Here is a 23,885-nt window from a genome sequence, read left to right on the forward strand (position 1 = left end):
CAGGGTTAGGTCACTATATAGACCCGCCCTGTCACCCCTCAGGGTTAGGTCACTATATAGACCCGCCCTGTCACCCCTCAGGGTTAGGTCCCTATAGACCCGCCCTGTCACCCCTCAGGGTTAGGTCACTATATAGACCCGCCCTGTCACCCCTCAGGGTTAGGTCACTATATAGACCCGCCCTGTCACCCCTCAGGGTTAGGTCACTATATAGACCCGCCCTGTCACCCCTCAGGGTTAGGTCACTATATAGACCCGCCCTGTCACCCCTCAGGGTTAGGTCACTACATAGACCCGCCCTGTCACCCCTCAGGGTTAGGGTTATGTACAGTATTGGGTATAAGAAATCCATACGGTGATAACCGGCATCCTTGTTTAACATCCCACAGAAACTGACTTCGCAGCGGAATCCTCAACTATCGTAGACAGTATATTTTAGCTGTTAGCTTTCTAGGTTGGTTTATGTGCCAGCTGTCGTCAAGGCCCTGTCAGGAGGAGGAAGAGCTGAGGTTTAGAAGCCAGCTGTGTGACCCCTCCTGACCTCTGTGACCCCTCCTGACCTCTGTGACCTCTCCTGACCTCTGTGACCTCTCCTGCCCCTGGGACACTCATCATCCAGCCCTTGGTTTATGTGCCTGCTCCCAGCCAGGCCAGCTCAGACACCAACCCCAGCTCAGACACCAACCCCAGCTCAGACACCAACCCCAGCTCAGACACCAACCCCAGCTCAGACACAGTCAGTCAGGTCACACAGCAGGAAGGCATCAGCTGCTTTAGCTGGAACCACCAAGCTAAGATGAGCTAACCTAAGATCTAAGACCTACGATGAGCTAACCTAAGATCTAAGACCTAAGATGAGCTAACCTAAGATCTAAGACCTAAGATGAGCTAACCTAAGATCTAAGACCTAAGATGAGCTAACCTAAGATCTAAGACCCTAAGATGAGCTAACCTAAGACCTAAGACCTAAGATGAGCTAACCTAAGATCTAAGATCTAAGATGAGCTAACCTAAGACCTAAGACCTAAGATGAGCTAACCTAAGATCTAAGACCTAAGATGAGCTAACCTAAGACCTAAGATGAGCTAACCTAAGACCTAAGACCTAAGATGAGCTAACCTAAGACATAAGACCTAAGATGAGCTAACCTAAGATCTAAGACCTAAGATGAGCTAACCTAAGACCTAAGACCTAAGATGAGCTAACCTAAGACCTAAGACCTAAGATGAGCTAACCTAAGATCTAAGACCTAAGATGAGCTAACCTAAGATCTAAGACCTAAGATGAGCTAACCTAAGATCTAAGACCTAAGATGAGCTAACCTAAGACCTAAGACCTAAGATGAGCTAACCTAAGATCTAAGACCTAAGATGAGCTAACCTAAGACCTAAGATGAGCTAACCTAAGACCTAAGACCTAAGATGAGCTAACCTAAGACATAAGACCTAAGATGAGCTAACCTAAGATCTAAGACCTAAGATGAGCTAACCTAAGATCTAAGACCTAAGATGAGCTAACCTAAGACCTAAGATGAGCTAACCTAAGATCTAAGACCTAAGATGAGCTAACCTAAGATCTAAGACCTAAGATGAGCTAACCTAAGATCTAAGACCTAAGATGAGCTAACCTAAGATCTAAGACCTAAGATGAGCTAACCTAAGATCTAAGACCTAAGATGAGCTAACCTAAGACCTAAGACCTAAGATGAGCTAACCTAAGATCTAAGACCTAAGATGAGCCAACCTAAGACCTAAGACCTAAGATGAGCTAACCTAAGACCTAAGACCTAAGATGAGCTAACCTAAGATCTAAGACCCAAGATGAGCTAACCTAAGATCTAAGACCTAAGATGAGCTAACCTAAGATCTAAGACCTAAGATGAGCTAACCTAAGATCTAAGACCTAAGATGAGCTAACCTAAGATCTAAGACCTAAGACCTAAGATGAGCTAACCTAAGATTTTTTACATTTACATTTGAGTCATTTAGCAGACGCTCTTATCCAGAGCGACTTACAGGAGCAATTAGGGTTAAGTGCCTTGCTCAAGGGCACATCGACAGATTTTTCACCTAGTCGGCTTGGGGATTAGAACCAGCGACCTTTCGGTTACTGGCACAACGCTCTTAACCACTAAGCTACCTGCCGCCCCCTAAGACCTAAGATGAGCTAACCTAAGATCTAAGACCTAAGATGAGCTAACCTAAGACCTAAGATGAGCTAACCTAAGACCTAAGACCTAAGATGAGCTAACCTAAGATCTAAGACCTAAGATGAGCTAACCTAAGATCTAAGACCTAAGATGAGCTAACCTAAGATCTAAGACCTAAGATGAGCTAACCTAAGATCTAAGACCTAAGATGAGCTAACCTAAGATCTAAGACCTAAGATGAGCTAACCTAAGACCTAAGATGAGCTAACCTAAGATCTAAGACCTAAGATGAGCTAACCTAAGATCTAAGACCTAAGATGAGCTAACCTAAGACCTAAGACCTAAGATGAGCTAACCTAAGATCTAAGACCTAAGATGAGCTAACATAAGACATAAGACCTAAGATGAGCTAACCTAAGATCTAAGACCTAAGATGAGCTAACCTAAGACCTAAGACCTAAGATGAGCTAACCTAAGACCTAAGATGAGCTAACCTAAGACCTAAGACCTAAGATGAGCTAACCTAAGACCTAAGATGAGCTAACCTAAGATCTAAGACCTAAGATGAGCTAACCTAAGATCTAAGACCTAAGATGAGCTAACCTAAGATCTAAGACCTAAGATGAGCTAACCTAAGACCTAAGACCTAAGATGAGCTAACCTAAGATCTAAGACCTAAGATGAGCTAACCTAAGATCTAAGACCTAAGATGAGCTAACCTAAGACCTAAGACCTAAGATGAGCTAACCTAAGATCTAAGACCTAAGATGAGCTAACCTAAGACATAAGACCTAAGATGAGCTAACCTAAGATCTAAGATGAGCTAACCTAAGACCTAAGACCTAAGATGAGCTAACCTAAGACCTAAGACCTAAGATGAGCTAACCTAAGACCTAAGACCTAAGATGAGCTAACCTAAGACCTAAGATGAGCTAACCTAAGACCTAAGACCTAAGATGAGCTAACCTAAGACCTAAGACCTAAGATGAGCTAACCTAAGACCTAAGACCTAAGATGAGCTAACCTAAGACATAAGACCTAAGATGAGCTAACCTAAGATCTAAGACCTAAGATGAGCTAACCTAAGACATAAGACCTAAGATGAGCTAACCTAAGATCTAAGACCTAAGATGAGCTAACCTAAGACCTAAGACCTAAGATGAGCTAACCTAAGACCTAAGACCTAAGATGAGCTAACCTAAGACCTAAGACCTAAGATGAGCTAACCTAAGACCTAAGATGAGCTAACCTAAGACCTAAGACCTAAGATGAGCTAACCTAAGACCTAAGACCTAAGATGAGCTAACCTAAGACCTAAGACCTAAGATGAGCTAACCTAAGACATAAGACCTAAGATGAGCTAACCTAAGATCTAAGACCTAAGATGAGCTAACCTAAGACCTAAGACCTAAGATGAGCTAACCTAAGACCTAAGATGAGCTAACCTAAGACCTAAGACCTAAGATGAGCTAACCTAAGACCTAAGACCTAAGATGAGCTAACCTAAGATCTAAGACCTAAGATGAGCTAACCTAAGATCTAAGACCTAAGATGAGCTAACCTAAGATCTAAGACCTAAGATGAGCTAACCTAAGACCTAAGACCTAAGATGAGCTAACCTAAGATCTAAGACCTAAGATGAGCTAACCTAAGATCTAAGACCTAAGATGAGCTAACCTAAGACCTAAGACCTAAGATGAGCTAACCTAAGATCTAAGACCTAAGATGAGCTAACCTAAGACATAAGACCTAAGATGAGCTAACCTAAGATCTAAGACCTAAGATGAGCTAACCTAAGACCTAAGACCTAAGATGAGCTAACCTAAGACCTAAGACCTAAGATGAGCTAACCTAAGACCTAAGACCTAAGATGAGCTAACCTAAGACCTAAGACCTAAGATGAGCTAACCTAAGACCTAAGACCTAAGATGAGCTAACCTAAGACCTAAGATGAGCTAACCTAAGACCTAAGACCTAAGATGAGCTGACCTAAGACCTAAGACCTAAGATGAGCTAACCTAAGACCTAAGATGAGCTAACCTAAGATCTAAGACCTAAGATGAGCTAACCTAAGACCTAAGACCTAAGATGAGCTAACCTAAGACCTAAGACGTCCCCTGTAGCTCAGTTGGTAGAGCATGGCACTTGCAACGCCAGGGTTGTGGGTTCGTTTCCCACGGGGGGCCAGTATGAAAATGTATGCACTCACTAACTGTAAGTCGCTCTGGATAAGAGCGTCTGCTAAATGACTAAAATGTAAATGTAAGACCTAAAATGAGCTAACCTAAGACGAGCACCACTTACAGTTGAAGCTACGGCTGCATTCACACACAAAATAAATGGTGTACCTTTGTTTTGTCTTGTACTAGATCAGTAAAGAAGTCTACAAAGTGTAAAACAGAGAGCGTAGTGTACTCTACCTGATTGAGCCTCTCGCCAGAGGGTGAGGAGCGGGATCTGAAGTGCTGGGGTGCAGGACTCTCAGAGCGCTCCAGCAGGTCCTCCGCAGAGACCGACTTGCAAGAGCTCCGGGCTGGAGCCGCCCTCTCAAAGGCTCCATCGCCTCGCACGAAAAACTCCTGGCTCCGGAGAGCCTCATAGGCCTGGGCTGTGGCCTGGGATGGGTCTTCTCTACCAAGGCTGGATCTGGGCAGCTCTCCCTCCAGTAGCCTGTGGAATCCCGAGGTGTCTGGGTGGGTGGTGGAGATAGAGGCAGGGGCCTTGGCCTGGACGCGTGGTGCAGTGACCCTGCCTGGATAGAATCCCCGGAGGCCAGGAGGCAGGGTGGAGCAGAGCCTTCCTCCACCAGAGAGGCTGCTGTCTTGGCCAAGGGGCTCCTGGAGAGAGGCTAGACTGGTGGTGGAGGTTGAGGAAACACTCCGGGTGTCTGTAAAGGGCTGCAGGTAGACGCTGTGAGGCCGGTCACGGTGGACTCTCCCTCCCTCTGACCTGTCCCTGTCCCTGTCTGTCCTCCAGCCTCTCTTCCTCTCCATGTAGTCGGCCAGGGCGTCCTGCTGCAGCTGCCGGAGCTCTGGCCGGGACACGGCTAGACTTGCCTGGGAGATCTGGAGGCCCTGGGGAGTCTGGGAGATCTGGAGGCCCTGGGGAGTCTGGGAGCTGGAGCTCAGGCTGCGACTGGCTGCCATCTCAAACATCCTCCTGCGGTCCGCCACGCTGGTCTCTGTGCCTGGGAACGGGAACTCTTGGTGCTGGGCACTACTCCTTGGGTCAGACTCCAACCCCACCTAGAAGAACAAGAACAAGAAGAACAAGAAGAGCAGGAAACCTTTATTGTCCATTACCTTGCAGAAAACAGAAATGTGTCTCTTGCTTTCTAACCCAACCCCCTGAGACACACATACACACACACCCAAGGGTTTGGAGGCACAGGGTCAGCCGCAGTGCAGTGCACCCTTAATGGAGTGCACGTAAACACATAGTGGGTGAATTTCCGCAACAACAACAACAACTCAGAGTGTTGAAGCCTGAGGCTAAACTTCTCCGCTGTTTTGGTCCCGTAGCTACCACGTTGTAGCAGCGTAAGAGCGAAGTCTTGTATCGCGCTCATCTCAATATCTGCGGTGCTGTTCGTTGCAACGTCATCTCACTGAGTCTACCTTTTAAGTGCCTTGCTTAAGGGCAAAACAGCAGGAGATGGCATCCTGGATACTTTGACTCACCTCGTGCATGTTCTCAGGCTCGGAGTAGGACCTCTTCTTCTGCTCCATGGTGAGCCTCTTACGCCCCCCGATACGGGCCGGGACTGGTGGGCCCACGGCCAGGACGCTGGGGAGCTCTGGGGGACTGAACCTCTCGGGCTCCGGGGTCACAACGTGCCTTTCTTTGGGGGTGTGAGGAGAGGGAAAGGTGGCTGGAGCTGGGTCTGGGTCTGGGACGGTGATCGTGAGCCTTTCTTTGGGGTTGTGAGTGGAGGTGGCTGGGGCGGAGGCTGGGGCGGTAGTGGAGGGTTTGGGGCTGGTCTTGGGGGCCTTCTTCTCCAGAGAGAAGTGCTTGGCGGGGACGGGAGAGGAGTCGTTGACACCAGGAGGGGGGTTGACGCTACCGCTGGCGCTGATTCCCAGGCCCCTGCGTCTGAAGGAGGTGGATCGGAGCACCTTGGACTGGGCGTCCTTGATACTGTTCCTGTAGGCCCGGTTAAAGGACGTGTCCTGGATGGTCCCCAGTAGGTCCTGCAGGCCATCCCTCCAATGGAACTGTCTGTCCCCATCCCTGTCAAAATCAGAATGAGAATCCCCTTTATTCACCACGACATTAACATGTACCAGGAATTTGACCTGGTGAAATGTTGGTGACAACAATAAACAGAATACAGACAATGTAATATACACATAATTTACACAATCTATACAACATACACTGAGTGTACAAAACATTAGGAACACCTGCTCTTTCCATGACAAAGACTGACCAGGTGAATCAAGGTGAAAGCTATGATCCCTTATTGATGTCACTGGTTAAATCCCCTTCAATCAGTGTAGATGAAGGGGAGGAGACAGGTTAAAGAAGGATTGTTAAGCCTTGAGACAATTGAGACATGGATTGTGTATGTGTGCCATTCAGAGGGTGAATGGACAAGAAAACATTTTTAAGTGCCTTTGAACGGGGTATGGTAGTGGGTGCCAGGTGCACCGGTTTGTGTCAAGAACTGCAACACTGCTGGGTTTTTCACACTCAACAGTTTCCCGTGTGTATTAAGAATGGTCCACCACCCAAAGAACATCCAGCCAACTTCACACAACTGTGGGAAGCGTTGGAGTCAACATGGGCCAGCATCCCTGTGGAATGCTTTCGACACCTTGAGACTGTTCTGATGGCAAAAGGGGGGGGTGCAACTCAATATTAGGAAGGTGTTCTTTATGTTTTGTCCACTCAGTGTAGATATTATATACAATTTTGAACAATTACCTGTCCCTGTCGTGGCCATTCTCCTCCTGGCCCTCCTTGCTCCCCAGTTGGAAGGTGCTCCTGCTCCTCTGCAGGGCTGAGCCAGGGTGGGGGTTAGGGTGGTGGTGGTGGTGGTGGGGGTACCTGGAGCTCTGGGACTGGGCCTGGTCACAACTCCCTGGCCTCTGGGGCTGGGACTGGGGCTGGGGCTGGGGCTGGGGCAGGGGCTGGGGCTGGGGCAGGGGCTGGGGCAGGGGCTGGGGCTGGGGTTGGGGCTGGGGTTGGGGCTGGGGCTGTGACTGGGGCTGGGGCTGGGGCTGGGGCTGGGGCTGGGACTGGGGCTGGGGCTGGGGCTGGGGCTGGGGCTGGGGCTGGGACTGGGGCTGGGACTGGGGCTGGGACTGGGGCTGGGACTGGGGCTGAGTTGGACGGGAGGAGGAGGGCCTCAGGCTGGTGTGGCTGGCGCTGGTGCTTTTACTCCTCTGCTTCCCCTGAACCTGTCCCTGAACCTGTCCCTGCCCATGACCCTGTTCGCGGCGCTCGAAGCGGTTCACCTTCTCCAGAACAGAGAGGCTCCTCTGGTGCCTGCTCTGGGTGCTGGCGGAGCTCTCTGGACTGGCACAGCGCTGGACATCCGCTAGGGCGTTCTCCAGCCGGGTCAGGGGGTGCTCTGGTCCCCTCTGGTCCCTCTGGTCCCTCTGCTGCTGTGGGGGAATTGGATCACTGTAGTGCCAGAGGGGGGACCTGGATCTCTGGTCGTTGACCCGCTGGTCAGGCCCCTGGGCTCTCTGCTCTAACCGCTGGTCAGGCCCCTGGGCTCTCTGCTCTAACCGCTGGTCAGGCCCCTGGGCTCTCTGCTCTAACCGCTGGTCAGGCCCCTGGGCTCTCTGCTCTAACCGCTGGTCAGGCCCCTGGGCTCTCTGCTCTAACCGCTGGTCAGGCCCCTGGGCTCTCTGCTCTAACCGCTGGTCAGACACCTGTGCTGGGGTCCTACTGCTGCTGCTCCCCTGAGGAACCTGTCCCTGGACGATCTTACTGGGCATGGTGGTGGCATGAGGAGGTACTGGGTGACTGGTGTGGTGACTGGGCTCCTCCTCCCTGCCCTGGCCCTGTCGGTGGTGCTCAGGGTATCTCTCTGAGCCCAGGGAGTACCTGGGTAGCCTCTCTCCCCGCGGCTGGACTGGAGTGTATGGATCCCGCCTCTCCTGGCCTAGAGACTGGGCTGAGGAGGGTCTGTTCGCCTGACCCTGGCTCTGACCCTGTCCCTGACCCTGGCTCTGACCCTGGCTCTGACCCTGTTCCTGACCCTGGCTCTGACCCTGTTCCTGACCCTGTCCCTGACCCTGGGTCTGACCCTGTTCCTGACCCTGTCCCTGACCCTGGCTCTGACCCTGTTCCTGACCCTGACCCTGACCATGGCTCTGACCCTGTCCCTGTCCCTGTCCTTGACTCCGCTGGCTCTGCCTTTGGGACACGGTCTGGCCGTGTCCCAAAGGCAGAGACCTGTAGAGACCCAGTTTGGTTTGGGTCTCCTCGTACCCTGACCTGTCCCCCCCTCTGTCTGCGGGTTGGGTTGGATGAGCTGGCTGTTTGGGTGGAGGCTGAGCAAAGTCATGATGCTGAGGCTGGCCAGAGGAAGTAGGGTTGCTTTGGTATCCATTCTCCACCACTACCGCCATCCCTGTATCCACACTGACCCCCACCCCTAACCCCTGGAGCTCTCGCTGCCTGCTCAGGCTGCTCTCCCTGGCCAGGGCTGGGTACACGTTGCTGGGGCTGGGGCTGCTGGTGGGCATCTGGGCATAGTGGGGTTCCGGAGGGGGCACGGGGTAGATGCCCTGGGGCAGCATGAGGCGGCCAGACTGGGTGGATGTTTGCTGGGGTTCGGGGGGCGGTGGGAAGCCCTGTTTGGGCTTGGTGGTGGGGCTAGAAGAAGAGGAAGACAACAACATACACATGCCTACATTAGAGCCACATAGACGGAGCACTGATGACCGATGTCTGGTGAAACAAACACAACTCATGATGTCCATGGGTTCGCTAATGGATACAATAGAATAGACTTAATACCTGCTCTCAGGACTCTTCTCTATGACGGTGTGGAGCTGGCCCTCGGCCCCGTAGGAGCCCTTTCCCGAGCCGGAGGCCACGGAGCCAGAGGAGTGGTACCAGGAGGAGGTGGACCCCTTGTGGAGAGCCCTGAGTGAGCGAGTCTGCTCCAGGCTGGACCAGGAGTTGGGCCTCTCATGGTTCCTGATGGCCGCGTAGCTGTCGCTCCGCATGGGAGGAGCCGGCACCCCCTTCAGGCTCTCGTAGGAACTGCGGCTGGCGCTCTGACCCCAGATGGGCCCAACACTGTGACGGTTGGGGTTAATAACATGGTTACCACCACTGCTGCTTCCGCCACTGCTGTTACTACTGCTACTGGTGCCGCGGTAACAGGCGGCTCCGCCCCCACTACAAGACCCCGCCCTGCCAGCCTCGTGGTTGCGTAGCAACGCAGCAGAGGTGGAGCTGACCTCGTGCTCCTGGGCCCCGCCCTGCTGGGGGTCGTAGACCGTACGGACATATCGGATGTCAGCTTGCTGCATTCCCTCCGCCCCGGCCCCGCCTCCTCCACTAACCCCGCCCCTCTGCGGAACCGTCTCCATGGAATACGACCTCTCCTTACTAAAGGTCGGAGCGGCCGCTAGGTACTCTGGGATACTAGAGCTGGTGGAGAAGGAGGAGTAGGCTGAGTCCCTCTTATTGTGAAGGTGGTCCATGCTGTTGGAGGACTTGGAGGCAGATAGCTGGTGGCAGGAAGAACTGTAGAGTACAGAAGTACTTTATTGATCCTTACTTGATTGATTGAATTTATTAGATAATTAACAGTAGTAGGCTGCTCCAGCCGGAGACAGCATAACATATTATCTAGGGTAAAAACACAATAAACCTGAAGGCTACATTGTTGTCCTCTCTGGAAATTATGATTACAAAGACAAGGAACAATAACGCATAATAAAAACATAACAAAAACCTCATGATAAAAAGAGCAGCACCTGTAGGTTGGGTGGCTGTGCTGCTCCCCAAGGCTCTCCATACTTCCTCTAGAACTGTACTGGTCTGGACTCTTCCTCAGGTAACCTGGGTCGTAGCCCGACAGGTCTGTAGTGGACGCACTGTGGAGACGAGAGAGAGAGAGAGAGAGAGGAGAGGGGGAGGATGAGAGAGAGAGAGAGAGAGAGAGAGAGAGAGAGAGAGAGAGAGAGAGAGAGAGAGAGAGAGAGAGAGAGAGAGAGAGAGAGAGAGAGGCAGAGAGAGACAGAGAGATACAGAGAGAGAGAGAGAGAGAGAGAGATACAGCGAGAGAGAGAGACAGAGAGAGAGAGAGAGAGAGAGAGAGGGAGAGGGAGAGGGAGAGAGAGAGAGAGAGAGAGAGAGAGAGAGAGAGAAAAAAAACAGATGTCAGAAACACAAATATAAATTCACCCTGAACAACACCATAATTGAACACACTAAAAATTACACATACCTTGGTCTGACCATATCTGCATCGGGAAACTTTAATATGGGAGTGAATGCACTCAAAGAAAAAGCTTGCAGACCATTGTATGCAATAGAAATGAAATTATTCAAAATCAACATCCCAATTAGAATTTGGACCAAAATATTTGACAGTGTAATCCTACCAATAGCTCTTTACGGAAGTGAGGTTTGGGGGCCACTCAATAAACTGGACTTTAAAATGTGGGACAAACATCCAATTGAAGCCCTACATGCAGAATTCTGTCGGAAAGTTATACAAGTCCAGAGAAATACACCAACTAATGCATGTAGGGCAGAATTGGGCCGCTTTCCAGTAGTAATGAAAATGCAGAAAATATCATTAACATTTTGGCTACATCTAAATTCAAGTCCAAATTCAAGTCTGCAATTTTAAGCACTTCAAACCCAAGAGCTGAGCCCAGAAACGAGCCCTCTCAGTCAGCTGGTGTTGGACCGAACCAACCAAGCTGACACCAGCACTGCTTCAAAAGAAAGAATTCCAATGAACAAAATCATGAACCAATCAAAGGACTCATATTTACAACATTGGAAAAACGAAACAAAATCCCAAAGCCGACTAAATTGCTATCTGGCCCTAAACGGAGAATATGAATTGGCTGATTATCTCTACTCTGTCAGAGATACGAAGCAGAGACAGATCCTTACCAAGTACAGGCTGAGTGACCATCAATTGGCAGTAGAAACCTGCAGACATAAAAAGACATGGCTACCCAAAGAGGAGCGTATATGTGGTCACTGCACAACAGGGGAGGTAGAAACAGAGATGCACTTTCTCCTTTACTGTGATAAATATTCCTTACAAAGAGATTCATTATTCACAGAAATGACTAGATTTATTCCAAATTTTAATTTATTAAACCCAGAGAAAAAACTAAAAATACTCATGGGCGAAGGAGCAATGGCTCCTCTTGCAGCCAAATATGTATTTGCCTGCCATAGCCTGAGGGACACTGAATAATAACATCTGCATAGTAAATAGTAACGTACTTATTATTATTGTTATTATCATTATTATTGTTGTTTATCATTCCAAATAGTAGTGGTATGGGTGGTAATGGTAATGATGGCAGATCAATGATGGTGGTGGTAGTTTTGGTAGTAATGATGATGGTAGTTGTAGTACTGATGTAATGGTGAAGATGACCGTTATTTAGTTATAAGTTAGTTATAGTTTCATTTTCCATATTTAGATTTGTATATTTATTACATTTCTACTATTGACTGTTACCATTGTATTGTTATTATTTTTGTATTTAATTTTGATAATTGTTTACTACCATTTTATATTATTATTTGTTATTGTTTATTATTTTATTATTGTATACATTGTTGCTTTGGCAATATGGACACAATGTTTTTCATGCCAATAAAGCAGCTTGAATTTGAACTCTCTCTCTCTCTCTCTCTCTCTCTCTCTCTCTCTCTCTCTCTCTCTCTCTCTCTCTCTCTCTCTCTCTCTCTCTCTCTCTCTCTACACTCTCTCCCCCACTCTCTCTCACTTTCTCTTCTCTCTTAGCAAATAACTGCCAACATTGTATGACCCGAGAGGGAGTGGGAGCTGCTATGGGAACGGTAGAGCTGAGGGGAGGTGTCACCAGGAATGTCCCTCCGTAGCAGACAGATGACGTCAATACCTAGACAGGTTGGGCACGTGTGCAACTATGGTGCAAAACAGACGGGGTCGGCTTAGATTGGACTGTTGACAACATGTAAACTATATTTAGTCTCCAATGTTTATTGAAAACATAAATAAATGTGCACAATGAGCATTTGTTATCTATCAAATCCATCGTTACAGTTATTGGTTAGCTAACTAGCAAATCTTTGCTATATTAGCAGTGACATCAGTCAAAACACCTCAAAACAAGACATGGTACCAAGAACAAGATGAAACGAGGTGAAACGAGCCACCTACGATTCCCCACATGGCAGCTTCTTGTCATTGTTGCTAGCTATCTGGCCATCCGGAATCACAATGACACACAGACTTCTGCTCCATTGAAGCATGTGCATCGTTTTTGTGACGTTTTCACCTGACCCATCTGCAAACAAGCCGTCCTGTCCTAAACACATCAACTTTACGGGCAGTTGACTGTTGGATCAAATGTCCTTTCATGAGTCTCAGTCTAAGATAATACACTACTGTCCTTTCATGAGTCACAGTCTAAGATAATACACTACTGTCCTTTCATGAGTCACAGTCTAAGATAATACACTACTGTCCTTTCATGAGTCTCAGTCTAAGATAATACACTACTGTCCTTTCATGAGTCACAGTCTAAGATAATACACTACTGTCCTTTCATGAGTCTCAGTCTAAGATAATACACTACTGTCCTTTCATGAGTCACAGTCTAAGATAATACACTACTGTCCTTTCATGAGTCTCAGTCTAAGATAATACACTACTGTTCTTTCATGAGTCACAGTCTAAGATAACACACTACTGTCCTTTCATGAGTCACAGTCTAAGATAATACACTACTGTCCTTTCATGAGTCACAGTCTAAGATAATACACTACTGTCCTTTCATGAGTCTCAGTCTAAGATAATACACTACTGTCCTTTCATGAGTCTCAGTCTAAGATAATACACTACTGTCCTTTCATGAGTCTCAGTCTAAGATAATACACTACTGTTCTTTCATGAGTCACAGTCTATGATAACACACTACTGTCCTTTCATGAGTCACAGTCTAAGATAATACACTACTGTCCTTTCATGAGTCACAGTCTAAGATAATACACTACTGTCCTTTCATGAGTCTCAGTCTAAGATAATACACTACTGTCCTTTCATGAGTCTCAGTCTAAGATAATACACTACTGTCCTTTCATGAGTCTCAGTCTAAGATAATACACTACTGTCCTTTCATGAGTCACAGTCTAAGATAATACACTACTGTCCTTTCATGAGTCTCAGTCTAAGATAATACACTACTGTCCTTTCATGAGTCTCAGTCTAAGATAATACACTACTGTTCTTTCATGAGTCACAGTCTAAGATAACACACTACTGTCCTTTCATGAGTCACAGTCTAAGATAATACACTACTGTCCTTTCATGAGTCACAGTCTAAGATAATACACTACTGTCCTTTCATGAGTCTCAGTCTAAGATAATACACTACTGTCCTTTCATGAGTCTCAGTCTAAGATAATACACTACTGTCCTTTCATGAGTCTCAGTCTAAGATAATACACTACTGTCCTTTCATGAGTCACAGTCTAAGATAATACACTAATGTCCTTTCATGAGTCTCAGTCTAAGATAATACACTAATGTCCTTTCATGAGTCTCAGTCTAAGATAATACACTACTGTCCTTTCATGAGTCTCAGTCTAAGATAATACACTACTGTCCTTTCATGAGTCTCAGTCTAAGATAATACACTACTGTCCTTTCATGAGTCACAGTCTAAGATAATACACTACTGTCCTTTCATGAGTCACAGTCTAAGATAATACACTACTGTCCTCAGAGGTTAAAGCAAAAAAAAAAAAAAACATGGCTGAAACTTAAGTCGATCTCATATCGATTGCCTGGGGGCAAGTTAACCTCCACTTTCATGTAAGAAAGTCATGACCATCATGCTTTTAGGGAAAGAGGAGTTTGACCAATTCCAGTCCCCTTGCTAAGGCGGTCCAGGGTCCTCCCTGGGATAAGTTTTATGTAGAAGGACTGAGAAGCTCAGTTCTGGTGACTTTTTAAAAGGCCATTCTACTCCAAAATGTATAAAAATAAAATGTATACAAATATAATTTCCACCTCCAGAAATGGGCCCAATAACATATTGCATGGTCTATATGTACTATTAGCAATAAGCATTGCATTATCACCTGTAGCCCAGCTGACAAAGCATAGTGGATATAAAATGTACAAAGGCTGAAGCATGGGGTTTGTCCATCTGCATTTACCCCATTGGACACAACATCCTGATTATTATAATTATTTTATTATAAATATGAATATATAAATAATTATTAATAATAATTCACTCGAAACAACATTATTTTTGTTTCTATTACAAAGTATGTCATTGCCCTTTTAAGACAACATTGCCCCTTTAAGAGGTTGTTACCCAGCTGCTCCTAAACCATGCTTGAAACGATCCAACGCGAAGGAGTAGAACAATAAACGTGGTAGCAATGTAAAACCGGGATCGCCTCTTTTTTTAAACAAAGGCCAAAACTGCTTTTCCGCGATTGCGTTAAGAACTGTTATGCATTGACTGCTTGTCAGAATACGGTTCCCTCCTATGGCTCTAGCAACTTGAATGCGCCTCGAGAGGAATATGTATCTCGCATAGAACGCACAACAACAAGCCGACTGGGGGAAATAAGTCAACTATTCTACTATGGGGTTGTCTGATTTTGTTTTAATAACCACGTTACATGGCAAAAATAGTAGCACTGGAAAGTAGAGTCGTTGAATGACTTTACCAGCAGCTACAGTAGGTTATACAGCTGTTTGAGTTGAGCGCTCCTGTGGTGCTCATTATATACTGTTCAATTCCCTTCATCTGAACACTGGAGTGTCATCAACAAACATGCATGTCAGTTCAGTGCACAACAGCGTAACAAGAGAAAATAAAATATTTGAGTATACATTTATTTGTGCATACAGTGGGGAAAAAAAGTATTTAATCAGCCACCAATTGTGCAAGTTCTCCCACTTAAAAAGATGAGAGAGGCCTGTAATTTTCATCATAGGTACACGTCAACTATGACAGAGCAAATGAGAAAAAAAAATCCAGAAAATCACACTGTAGGATTTGTAATGAATTTATTTGCAAATTATGGTGGAAAATAAGTATTTGGTCAATAACAAAAGCTTCTCAATACTTTGTTATATACCCTTTGTTGGCAATGACACAGGTCAAACGTTTTCTGTAAGTCTTCACAAGGTTTTCACACACTGTTGCTGGTATTTTGGCCCATTCCTCCATGCAGATCTCCTCTAGAGCAGTGATGTTTTGGGGCTGTCGCAGGGCAACACAGACTTTCAACTCCCTCCAAAGATTTTCTATGGGGTTGAGATCTGGAGACTGGCTAGGCCACTCCAGGACCTTGAAATGCTTCTTACGAAGCCACTCCTTCGTTGCCCGGGCGGTGTGTTTGGGATCATTGTCATGCTGAAAGACCCAGCCATGTTTCATCTTCAATGCCCTTGCTGATGGAAGGAGGTTTACACTCAAAATCTCACGATACATGGCCCCATTCATTCTTTCCGTTTACACGGATCAGTCGTCCTAGTCCCTTTGCAGAAAAACAGCCCCAAAGCATGATGTTTCCACCCCATGCTTCACAGTAGGTATGGTGTTCTTTGGATGCAACTCAGCATTCTTTGTCCTCCAAACACGACGAGGTTGAGTTCTTACCAAAAAGTTATATTTTGGTTTCATCTGACCATATGACATTCTCCCAATCCTCTTCTGGATCATCCAAATGCACTCTAGCAAACTTCAGACGGGCCTGGACATGTACTGGCTTAAGCAGGGGGACACGTCTGGCACTGCAGGATTTGAGTCCCTGGCGGCGTAGTGTGTTACTGATGGTAGGCTTTGTTACTTTGGTCCCATCTCTCTGCAGGTCATTCACTAGGTCCCCCCCGTGTGGTTCTGGGATTTTTGCTCACCATTCTTGTGATCATTTTGACCCCACGAGGTGAGATCTTGCGTGGAGCCCCAGATCGAGGGAGATTATCAGTGGTCTTGTATGTCTTCCATTTCCTAATAATTGCTCCCACAGTTGATTTCTTCAAACCAAGCTGCTTACCTATTGCAGATTCAGTCTTCCCAGCCTGGTGCAGGTCTACAATTTTGTTTCTGGTGTCCTTTGACAGCTCTTTGGTCTTGGCCATAGTGGAGTTTGGAGTGTGACTGTTTGAGGTTGTGGACAGGTGTCTTTTATACTGATAACAAGTTCAAACAGGTGCCATTAATACAGGTAACGAGTGGAGGACAGAGGAGCCTCTTAAAGAAGAAGTTACAGGTCTGTGAGAGCCAGAAATCTTGCTTGTTTGTAGGTGACCAAATACTTATTTTCCACCATAATTTGCAAATAAATTCATTAAAAATCCTACAATGTGATTTTCTGGATTTTTTTTTCTCAATTTGTCTGTCATAGTTGAAGTGTACCTATGATGAAAGTTACAGGCCTCTCTCATCTTTTTAAGTGGGATAACTTGCACAATTGGTGGCTGACTAAATACTTTTTTTCCCCCACTGTATATTTCATAGAACAGACATAACCAGAGATTGTTATTCTGGATCTACACCGACCTCGAAAACAACCTCTCGGAAATCAATGACGGGATTTCCGTCGCATTGCCGGAGAACTTTAACCCCTGTGTCCTGTCACGTGTCTACCTCTAAGATAATATACTACTGTTTTCCGTTAAGAAACAGCTGGGTTCAACTGAGCACCAAGAGAGTGGTATCTGTGTCCCAAATGGCACCCTATTCCCTATATAGTGCACTACTTTAGACCAGAGAATGGCACCCTATTCCCTATATAGTGCACTACTTTAGACCAGAGAATGGCACCCTATTCCCTATATAGTGCACTACTTTTGCCATTTCGGAATTAGCCACACTCTATAGAAACCATAGGTCTTATGAAACCAGTCGTAAAGGTATGACTTACCAGGCTATATAACCTACTATAGAATTACTACTATTACACACATACTTTATGTCGAAAGATCATGGCATCGAGCGGATTTGGTTAGCAATCTTTACTCTGGTCTTGGTAGTGTCTGAATTCCTTTGTCTTCAAGACTCCAGTGTCCATGTGGCAGACCAGATAACTCACTCCAGTCCTTATGGTTCCACAGGGATGCTGGCCCACGTTGACTCCAACGCTTCCCACTGTTGTCAAGTTGGCTAGATTGTCCTTTGGGTGGAGGAGCATTCTTGATGCACACGGGAAACTGTTGAGTGTGAAAAACCCAGCAGCGTTGCAGTTCTTGACACAAACCGGTGCGCCTGGCACCTACTACCATATTCCGTTTAAAGACACTTGAATCTTTTGTCTTTCCCATTCACCCTCTGAATGGCACACATACACAATCCATGTCTCAATTGTCTCAAGGCTTAAATATCCTTCTATAACCTGTCTCCTCCCCTTCAGCTACACTGATTGAAGTGGATTTAACAAGTGGCATCAATAAGGGGTATCATAACTTTCACCTGGACTCACCTGGTTAGTCTTATGTCATGGAAAGAGCAGGTGTTCTTAATGTTTTGTATACTCAGTGTATGTTATATGAACAACACAGCCCTCATACTTAACATGTTTAAGGATCAAAATATTTCCATGTAAAATTGATAAAACCCACTTAAATAATAAGCCCTTTATAGACTTTCTGACAGAGGTCCTGTGTTCACCACTCCATGGCTACAAAACTGTAAAAGCACTTTGTGACAACTGTAAAAAAATGGCTTTAGAAATACATTTGATTGATTGCTTGATTGATTGACTAACCTGGAGTGGTAGGTGTGATGCCAGGGAGGGGCCATGCTGCCCTGGGATATTTGCATCATGCTGGGGTCTGGCTGGCCCTCACCTAGCTTGGTGGCGTGCCACGAGTGAGGTCTGGAGACAGGCTCGCTGCGTCTGTAGAACATAGAACATAGAACATAGAATTAGAACATAGAACATAGAATTAGAACATAGAAGAGAGAGTGAGTTCTGGAGACAGGCTCGCTGCGTCTGAGGATGGAAGTTTTGAGTGGAGTGAGGTCAGCATCCAGGATGTCATTGAGATGGAGTGAGGTCAGCATCCAGGATGTCAATGAGATGGAGTGAGGTCAGGATCCAGGTTGACATTGAGATGGAGTGAGGTCAGGATCCAGGTTGACATTGAGATGGAGTGAGGTCAGGATCCAGGTTGACATTGAGATGGAGTGAGGTCAGGATCCAGGTTGACATTGAGATGGAGTGAGGTCAGGATCCAGGTTGACATTGACATGGAGTGAGGTCAGGATCCAGGATGTCATTGACATGGAGTGAGGTCAGGATCCAGATTGTGGTCGAGACTCATAATGTGTATCACTATGTGTTTTACTTATATACATAAAGTAGACTACAGATACATTAGGCTGTGTACAGTGCATTCGGAAAGTATTCAGACCCCTTCACTTTTCCACATTTTGTTACGTTACAGCCTTATTCTAAAATGGATTCCATTGTTTTTCTCCCTCATCAATCTATACACAATACCCCATAATGACAAAGGAAAAACAGGTTTTTAGGCATTAAAAAAAGACTGAAATATCACATTTACATAAGTATTCAGACCCTTGACTGAGTACTTTGTTGACGCACCTTTTGCAGCGATTACAGCCTCAAGTCTTCTTGGGTATGACGCTACAAGCTTGGCACACCTGTATTTGGGGAGTTTCTCCCATTTTTCTCTGCAGATCCTCTAAAGCTCTGTCAGGTTGGATGGGGAGCGTTGCTGCACAGCTATTTTCAGGTCTCTCCAGAGATGTATGATCGGGTTTAAGTCCGGGCTCTGGCTGGGCCACTCAAGGACATTCAGGGACTTGTCCCGAAGCCACTCCTGCGTTGTCTTGTCTGTGTGCTTAGGGTCATTGTCCTGTTGGAAGGTGAACCTTCACCTCAGTCTGTGGTCCTGAGAGCTCTGGAGCAGGTTTTCATCAAGGGTCTCTCTGTACTTTGCTCCGTTCATCTTTCCCTCGATCCTGACTAGTCTCCCAGTCCCTGCCACTGAAAAACATCCCCACAGCATGATGCTGCCACCACCATGCTTCACCGTAGGGATGGTGCCAGGTTTCCTCCAGATGTGACGCTTGGCATTCCGGCCAAAGAGTTCAATCTTGGTTTCATCAAACCAGAGAATCTTGTTTCTCATGGTCTGAGTGTCCTTTAGGTGCCTTTTGGCAAACTCCAAGCGGGCTGTCATGTGCCTTTTACTGAGGAGTGGCTTCCGTCTGGCCACTCTACCATAAAGGCCTGTTTGGTGGTGCTGCAGAGATGGTTGTCCTTCTGGAAGATTCTCCCATCTCCACAGAGGAACTCTGGAGCTCTGTCAGAGTGACCATCGGGTTCTTGACCAAGGCCCTTCTCCCCCGATTGCTCAGTTTGGCCGGGTGGCCAGCTCTAGGAAGAGTCTTGGTGGTTCCAAACTTCTTCCATTTAAGAATGATGGAGGCCACTGTGTTCTTGGGGACCTTCAATGCTGCAGAAATCTTTCGGTACCCTTCCCCAGATCTGTGCCTCAACACAATCCTGTCTCGGAGCTCTACAGACAATTCCTTCGACCTGATGGCTTGGTTTTTGCTCTGACATGCACTGTCAACTGTGGGACCTTATATAGACAGGTGTGTGCCTTTCCAAATCATATCAATTTCGAGTCTCATAGCAGAGGTTCTGAATACTTATGTAAATAAGGTATTTCTGTTTTATTTTATTTTATACATTTGCTAAAATTTATAAAAACCTGTTTTAGCTTTGTCATTATGGGGTATTGTAGATTGATGAGTAAAATAAATCATTTAATCCATTTTAGAATAAGGATGTAACAGCAAAATGTGGGAAAAGTCAAGGGGTCTGAATGCACTGTATACACATAAAGTAGACTACAGATGTAGGTTACCCTCTTAATGCTCAGAATCACTCTAACACCACCCCATACCGTTAGTCAACCACAACCCCAACCTGATGTATTTTAGACCGTTAGTCAACCACAACCCCATAGTGATGTATTTTAGACCGTTAGTCAACCACAACCCCATAGTGATGTATTTTAGACCGTTAGTCAACCACAACCCCATAGTGATGTATTTTAGACCGTTAGTCAACCACAACCCCATAGTGATGTCTTCTAGACCGTTAGTCAACCACAACCCCATAGTGATGTATTTTAGACCGTTAGTCAACCACAACCCCATAGTGATGTATTTTAGACCGTTAGTCAACCACAACCCCATAGTGATGTATTTTAGACCGTTAGTCAACCACAACCCCAACCTGATGTATTTTAGACCGTTAGTCAACCACAACCCCATAGTGATGTATTTTAGACCGTTAGTCAACCACAACCCCATACTGATGTATTTTAGACCGATAGTCAACCACAACCAAATCATTAGCATTTCATACCAAATCATTACCATCTCATACCATTATCATCAAACCAAACTGGTAATGCAAAGTGACATTGATAGCCTTATTTAATGGGTCTGAACTAAACATTAACAATGAAAAGAGAGGGTTAGAAAGGTTGTTTTACACAAAGTCTATTTAAATGGTATAGTGTCCAAAATACTGTATAGCCCAAAGCCATGTGCGTATAGGGGTCTGGTATTGCCTAATGATAATGCATGTTCATATATTGTTATACTGTATATTGTTACATCATATGTACAAGCTGGAAGATATTAGTGTTTGGAGGGATGCCCAGAGGGATTCACAGAGCAGAGTGAACCAACATCCGAATGTAGTTAGTCACATCAGATCGCAACGCCTCTGAGAGTTTATGACAACTTGTTGATGGTTCGTTAAGCCTGTGAATGCTGCCTGTGAGTGTGAAAGATGGTGAATGTCCAACACAACGACAGCAGGTGGGTTTAATTGTCACTATGCATAATGAAAAGCTTTCCTCCTACTGAGTGAGATGGAGGACAATGACCTCTGGTCCTTTTAGGAACCAAGGGGCCCCCAAGAGTAAAGAGGGTAAGTCATGCGTCATGAAGTAGTCGCACTGTCTTCTTGTCCCCCAACCCAAACTGCTGTGGTCTCCTCTCCTTAGCTGTTGCTGTTTTTATAACAAGTGTTTTCACGCCTGATCACCAGACAGACTGCTACTTCTGCTGCCGTTTTGTCCCAGAAAACACAACACAAACCCCTAACAGCAACCAGACTGCAACCAGACTGTTGACTGAGATAAACATCAACGCTCATCTATCAGGAATGAATTGTTGCTTAAGAGATTAACCATGGCAACCAGAAACAGTTATGAAGCAGACAACACTGGTTCCCAAAAGGCCTTTGACCCCTAAACAGGGAAATACCTCAACGCACCATTTATCCAATCCACACGCAGCTTGCATTGTACTACTGCTACTGCTAGGAGAATGTTTTGGCAAGACGTCTGGTTTAAACCCCCAAACTTGAATACTATTTGACAACAGCTACCTCCTGGCCTTCAGCACCAGTCAAGCAAATGATTGACTGAGAGGTTAGCAGCTCGGGATGTGTTTACAAGTGAGAAGTCATTGCTGAGCTAAGACCATCCCCATAGCCAATCCCTCAACCCGTCCCGGTAGTCCTGGCCTGGGCATGAGCCACAGGAGAGTCCAGCTGCATGCTATCACTGTGCTGAAAGTAGACTGACTGCCTCCCCCTCTCTCTGACTCACCCTCGTCCTCCTTCGTCCTCCTTCGTCCTCCCTTCTCACCAGAAGCCATGAAGCAGGGGGGGCCTAGCTATCATCTCCATGGCCTCACAACCAAGCTTTCACAATAGTCTGATTTACATACAGTGAAGACCAGGAGGTCTCTACTCCCTACATTCAGACCAGGAGGTCTCTACTCTCTACATTCAGACCAGAAGGTCTCTACTCTCTACATTCAGACCAGAAGGTCTCTACTCCCTACATTCAGACCAGGGGGTCTCTACATTCAGACCAGGAGGTCTCTACTCTCTACATTCAGACCAGAAGGTCTCTACTCCCTACATTCAGACCAGGTGGTCTCTACATTCAGACCAGGGGGTCTCTACTCTCTACATTCAGACCAGGCGGTCTCTACTCTCTACATTCAGACCAGAAGGTCTCTACTCTCTACATTCAGACCAGAAGGTCTCTACTCCCTACATTCAGACCAGGGGGTCTCTACTCTCTACATTCAGACCAGGAGGTCTCTACTCTCTACATTCAGACCAGGGGGTCTCTACTCTCTACATTCAGACCAGGAGGTCTCTACTCTCTACATTCAGACCAGGAGGTCTCTACTCTCTACATTCAGACCAGGAGGTCTCTACTCTCTACATTCAGACCAGAAAGTCTCTACTCTCTACATTCAGACCAGGGGGTCTCTACTCTCTACATTCAGACCAGGAGGTCTCTACTCTCTACATTCAGACCAGGAGGTCTCTACTCTCTACATTCAGACCAGAAGGTCTCTACTCCCTACATTCAGACCAGAAGGTCTCTACTCTCTACATTCAGACCAGGGGGTCTCTACTCTCTACATTCAGACCAGGGGGTCTCTACTCTCTACATTCAGACCAGGGGGTCTCTACTCCCTACATTCAGACCAGGGGGTCTCTACATTCAGACCAGGGGGTCTCTACTCTCTACATTCAGACCAGGGGGTCTCTACTCCCTACATTCAGACCAGGGGGTCTCTACTCCCTACATTCAGACCAGGAGGTCTCTATTCTCTACATTCAGACCAGAAGGTCTCTACTCTCTACATTCAGACCAGGGAGTCTCTACTCTCTACATTCAGACCAGGAGGTCTCTACTCTCTACATTCAGACCAGAAGGTCTCTACTCTCTACATTCAGACCAGAAGGTCTCTACTCCCTACATTCAGACCAGAAGGTCTCTACTCTCTACATTCAGACCAGAAGGTCTCTACTCCCTACATTCAGACCAGAAGGTCTCTACTCTCTACATTCAGACCAGGGGGTCTCTACTCTCTACATTCAGACCAGGAGGTCTCTACTCTCTACATTCAGACCAGGAGGTCTCTACTCTCTACATTCAGACCAGAAGGTCTCTACTCCCTACATTCAGACCAGAAGGTCTCTACTCCCTACATTCAGACCAGGGGGTCTATACTCTCTATATTCAGACCAGGGGGTCTCTACTCTCTACATTCAGACCAGAAGGTCTCTACTCCCTACATTCAGACCATGGGGTCTCTACTCTCTACATTCAGACCAAGGAGTCTCTACTCTCTAAATTCAGACCAGGAGGTCTCTACTCCCTACATTCAGACCAGAAGGTCTCTACTCCCTACATTCAGACCAGGGGGTCTCTACTCTCCACATTCAGACCAGGAGGTCTCTACTCCCTACATTCAGACCAGAAGGTCTCTACTCCCTACATTCAGACCAGGGGGTCTCTACTCTCTACATTCAGACCAGAAGGTCTCTACTCCCTACATTCAGACCAGGGGGTCTCTACTCTCTACATTCAGACCAGGGGGTCTCTACTCTCTACATTCAGACCAGGGGGTCTCTACATTCAGACAAGGGGGTCTCTACTCTCTACATTCAGACCAGGGGGTCTCTACTCTCTACA

At 46.5% G+C, this 23,885-nt stretch overlaps 1 protein-coding gene across 1 annotated transcript in view; it reads right to left on the reverse strand.

Moving 5' to 3' along the window:
- The window catches only part of LOC121574508 (protein Shroom3), a 133,281-nt gene that overhangs the window by 30,689 nt on the left and 78,707 nt on the right, over nt 1-23,885 (reverse strand). Inside the window, exons 4-10 of the mRNA XM_045222756.1 lie at nt 18,092-18,223; nt 10,096-10,215; nt 9,125-9,862; nt 7,456-8,980; nt 7,076-7,257; nt 5,830-6,379; nt 4,570-5,394 (exon numbers count right to left, since the gene is read on the reverse strand). Coding sequence (XP_045078691.1) covers nt 4,570-5,394; nt 5,830-6,379; nt 7,076-7,257; nt 7,456-8,980; nt 9,125-9,862; nt 10,096-10,215; nt 18,092-18,223 — 4,072 coding nt within the window. The remainder of the gene's footprint in view (nt 1-4,569; nt 5,395-5,829; nt 6,380-7,075; nt 7,258-7,455; nt 8,981-9,124; nt 9,863-10,095; nt 10,216-18,091; nt 18,224-23,885) is intronic.

Source organism: Coregonus clupeaformis, chromosome 9 (assembly GCF_020615455.1).
Source record: "Coregonus clupeaformis isolate EN_2021a chromosome 9, ASM2061545v1, whole genome shotgun sequence".
Lineage (NCBI taxonomy): Eukaryota > Metazoa > Chordata > Actinopteri > Salmoniformes > Salmonidae > Coregonus > Coregonus clupeaformis.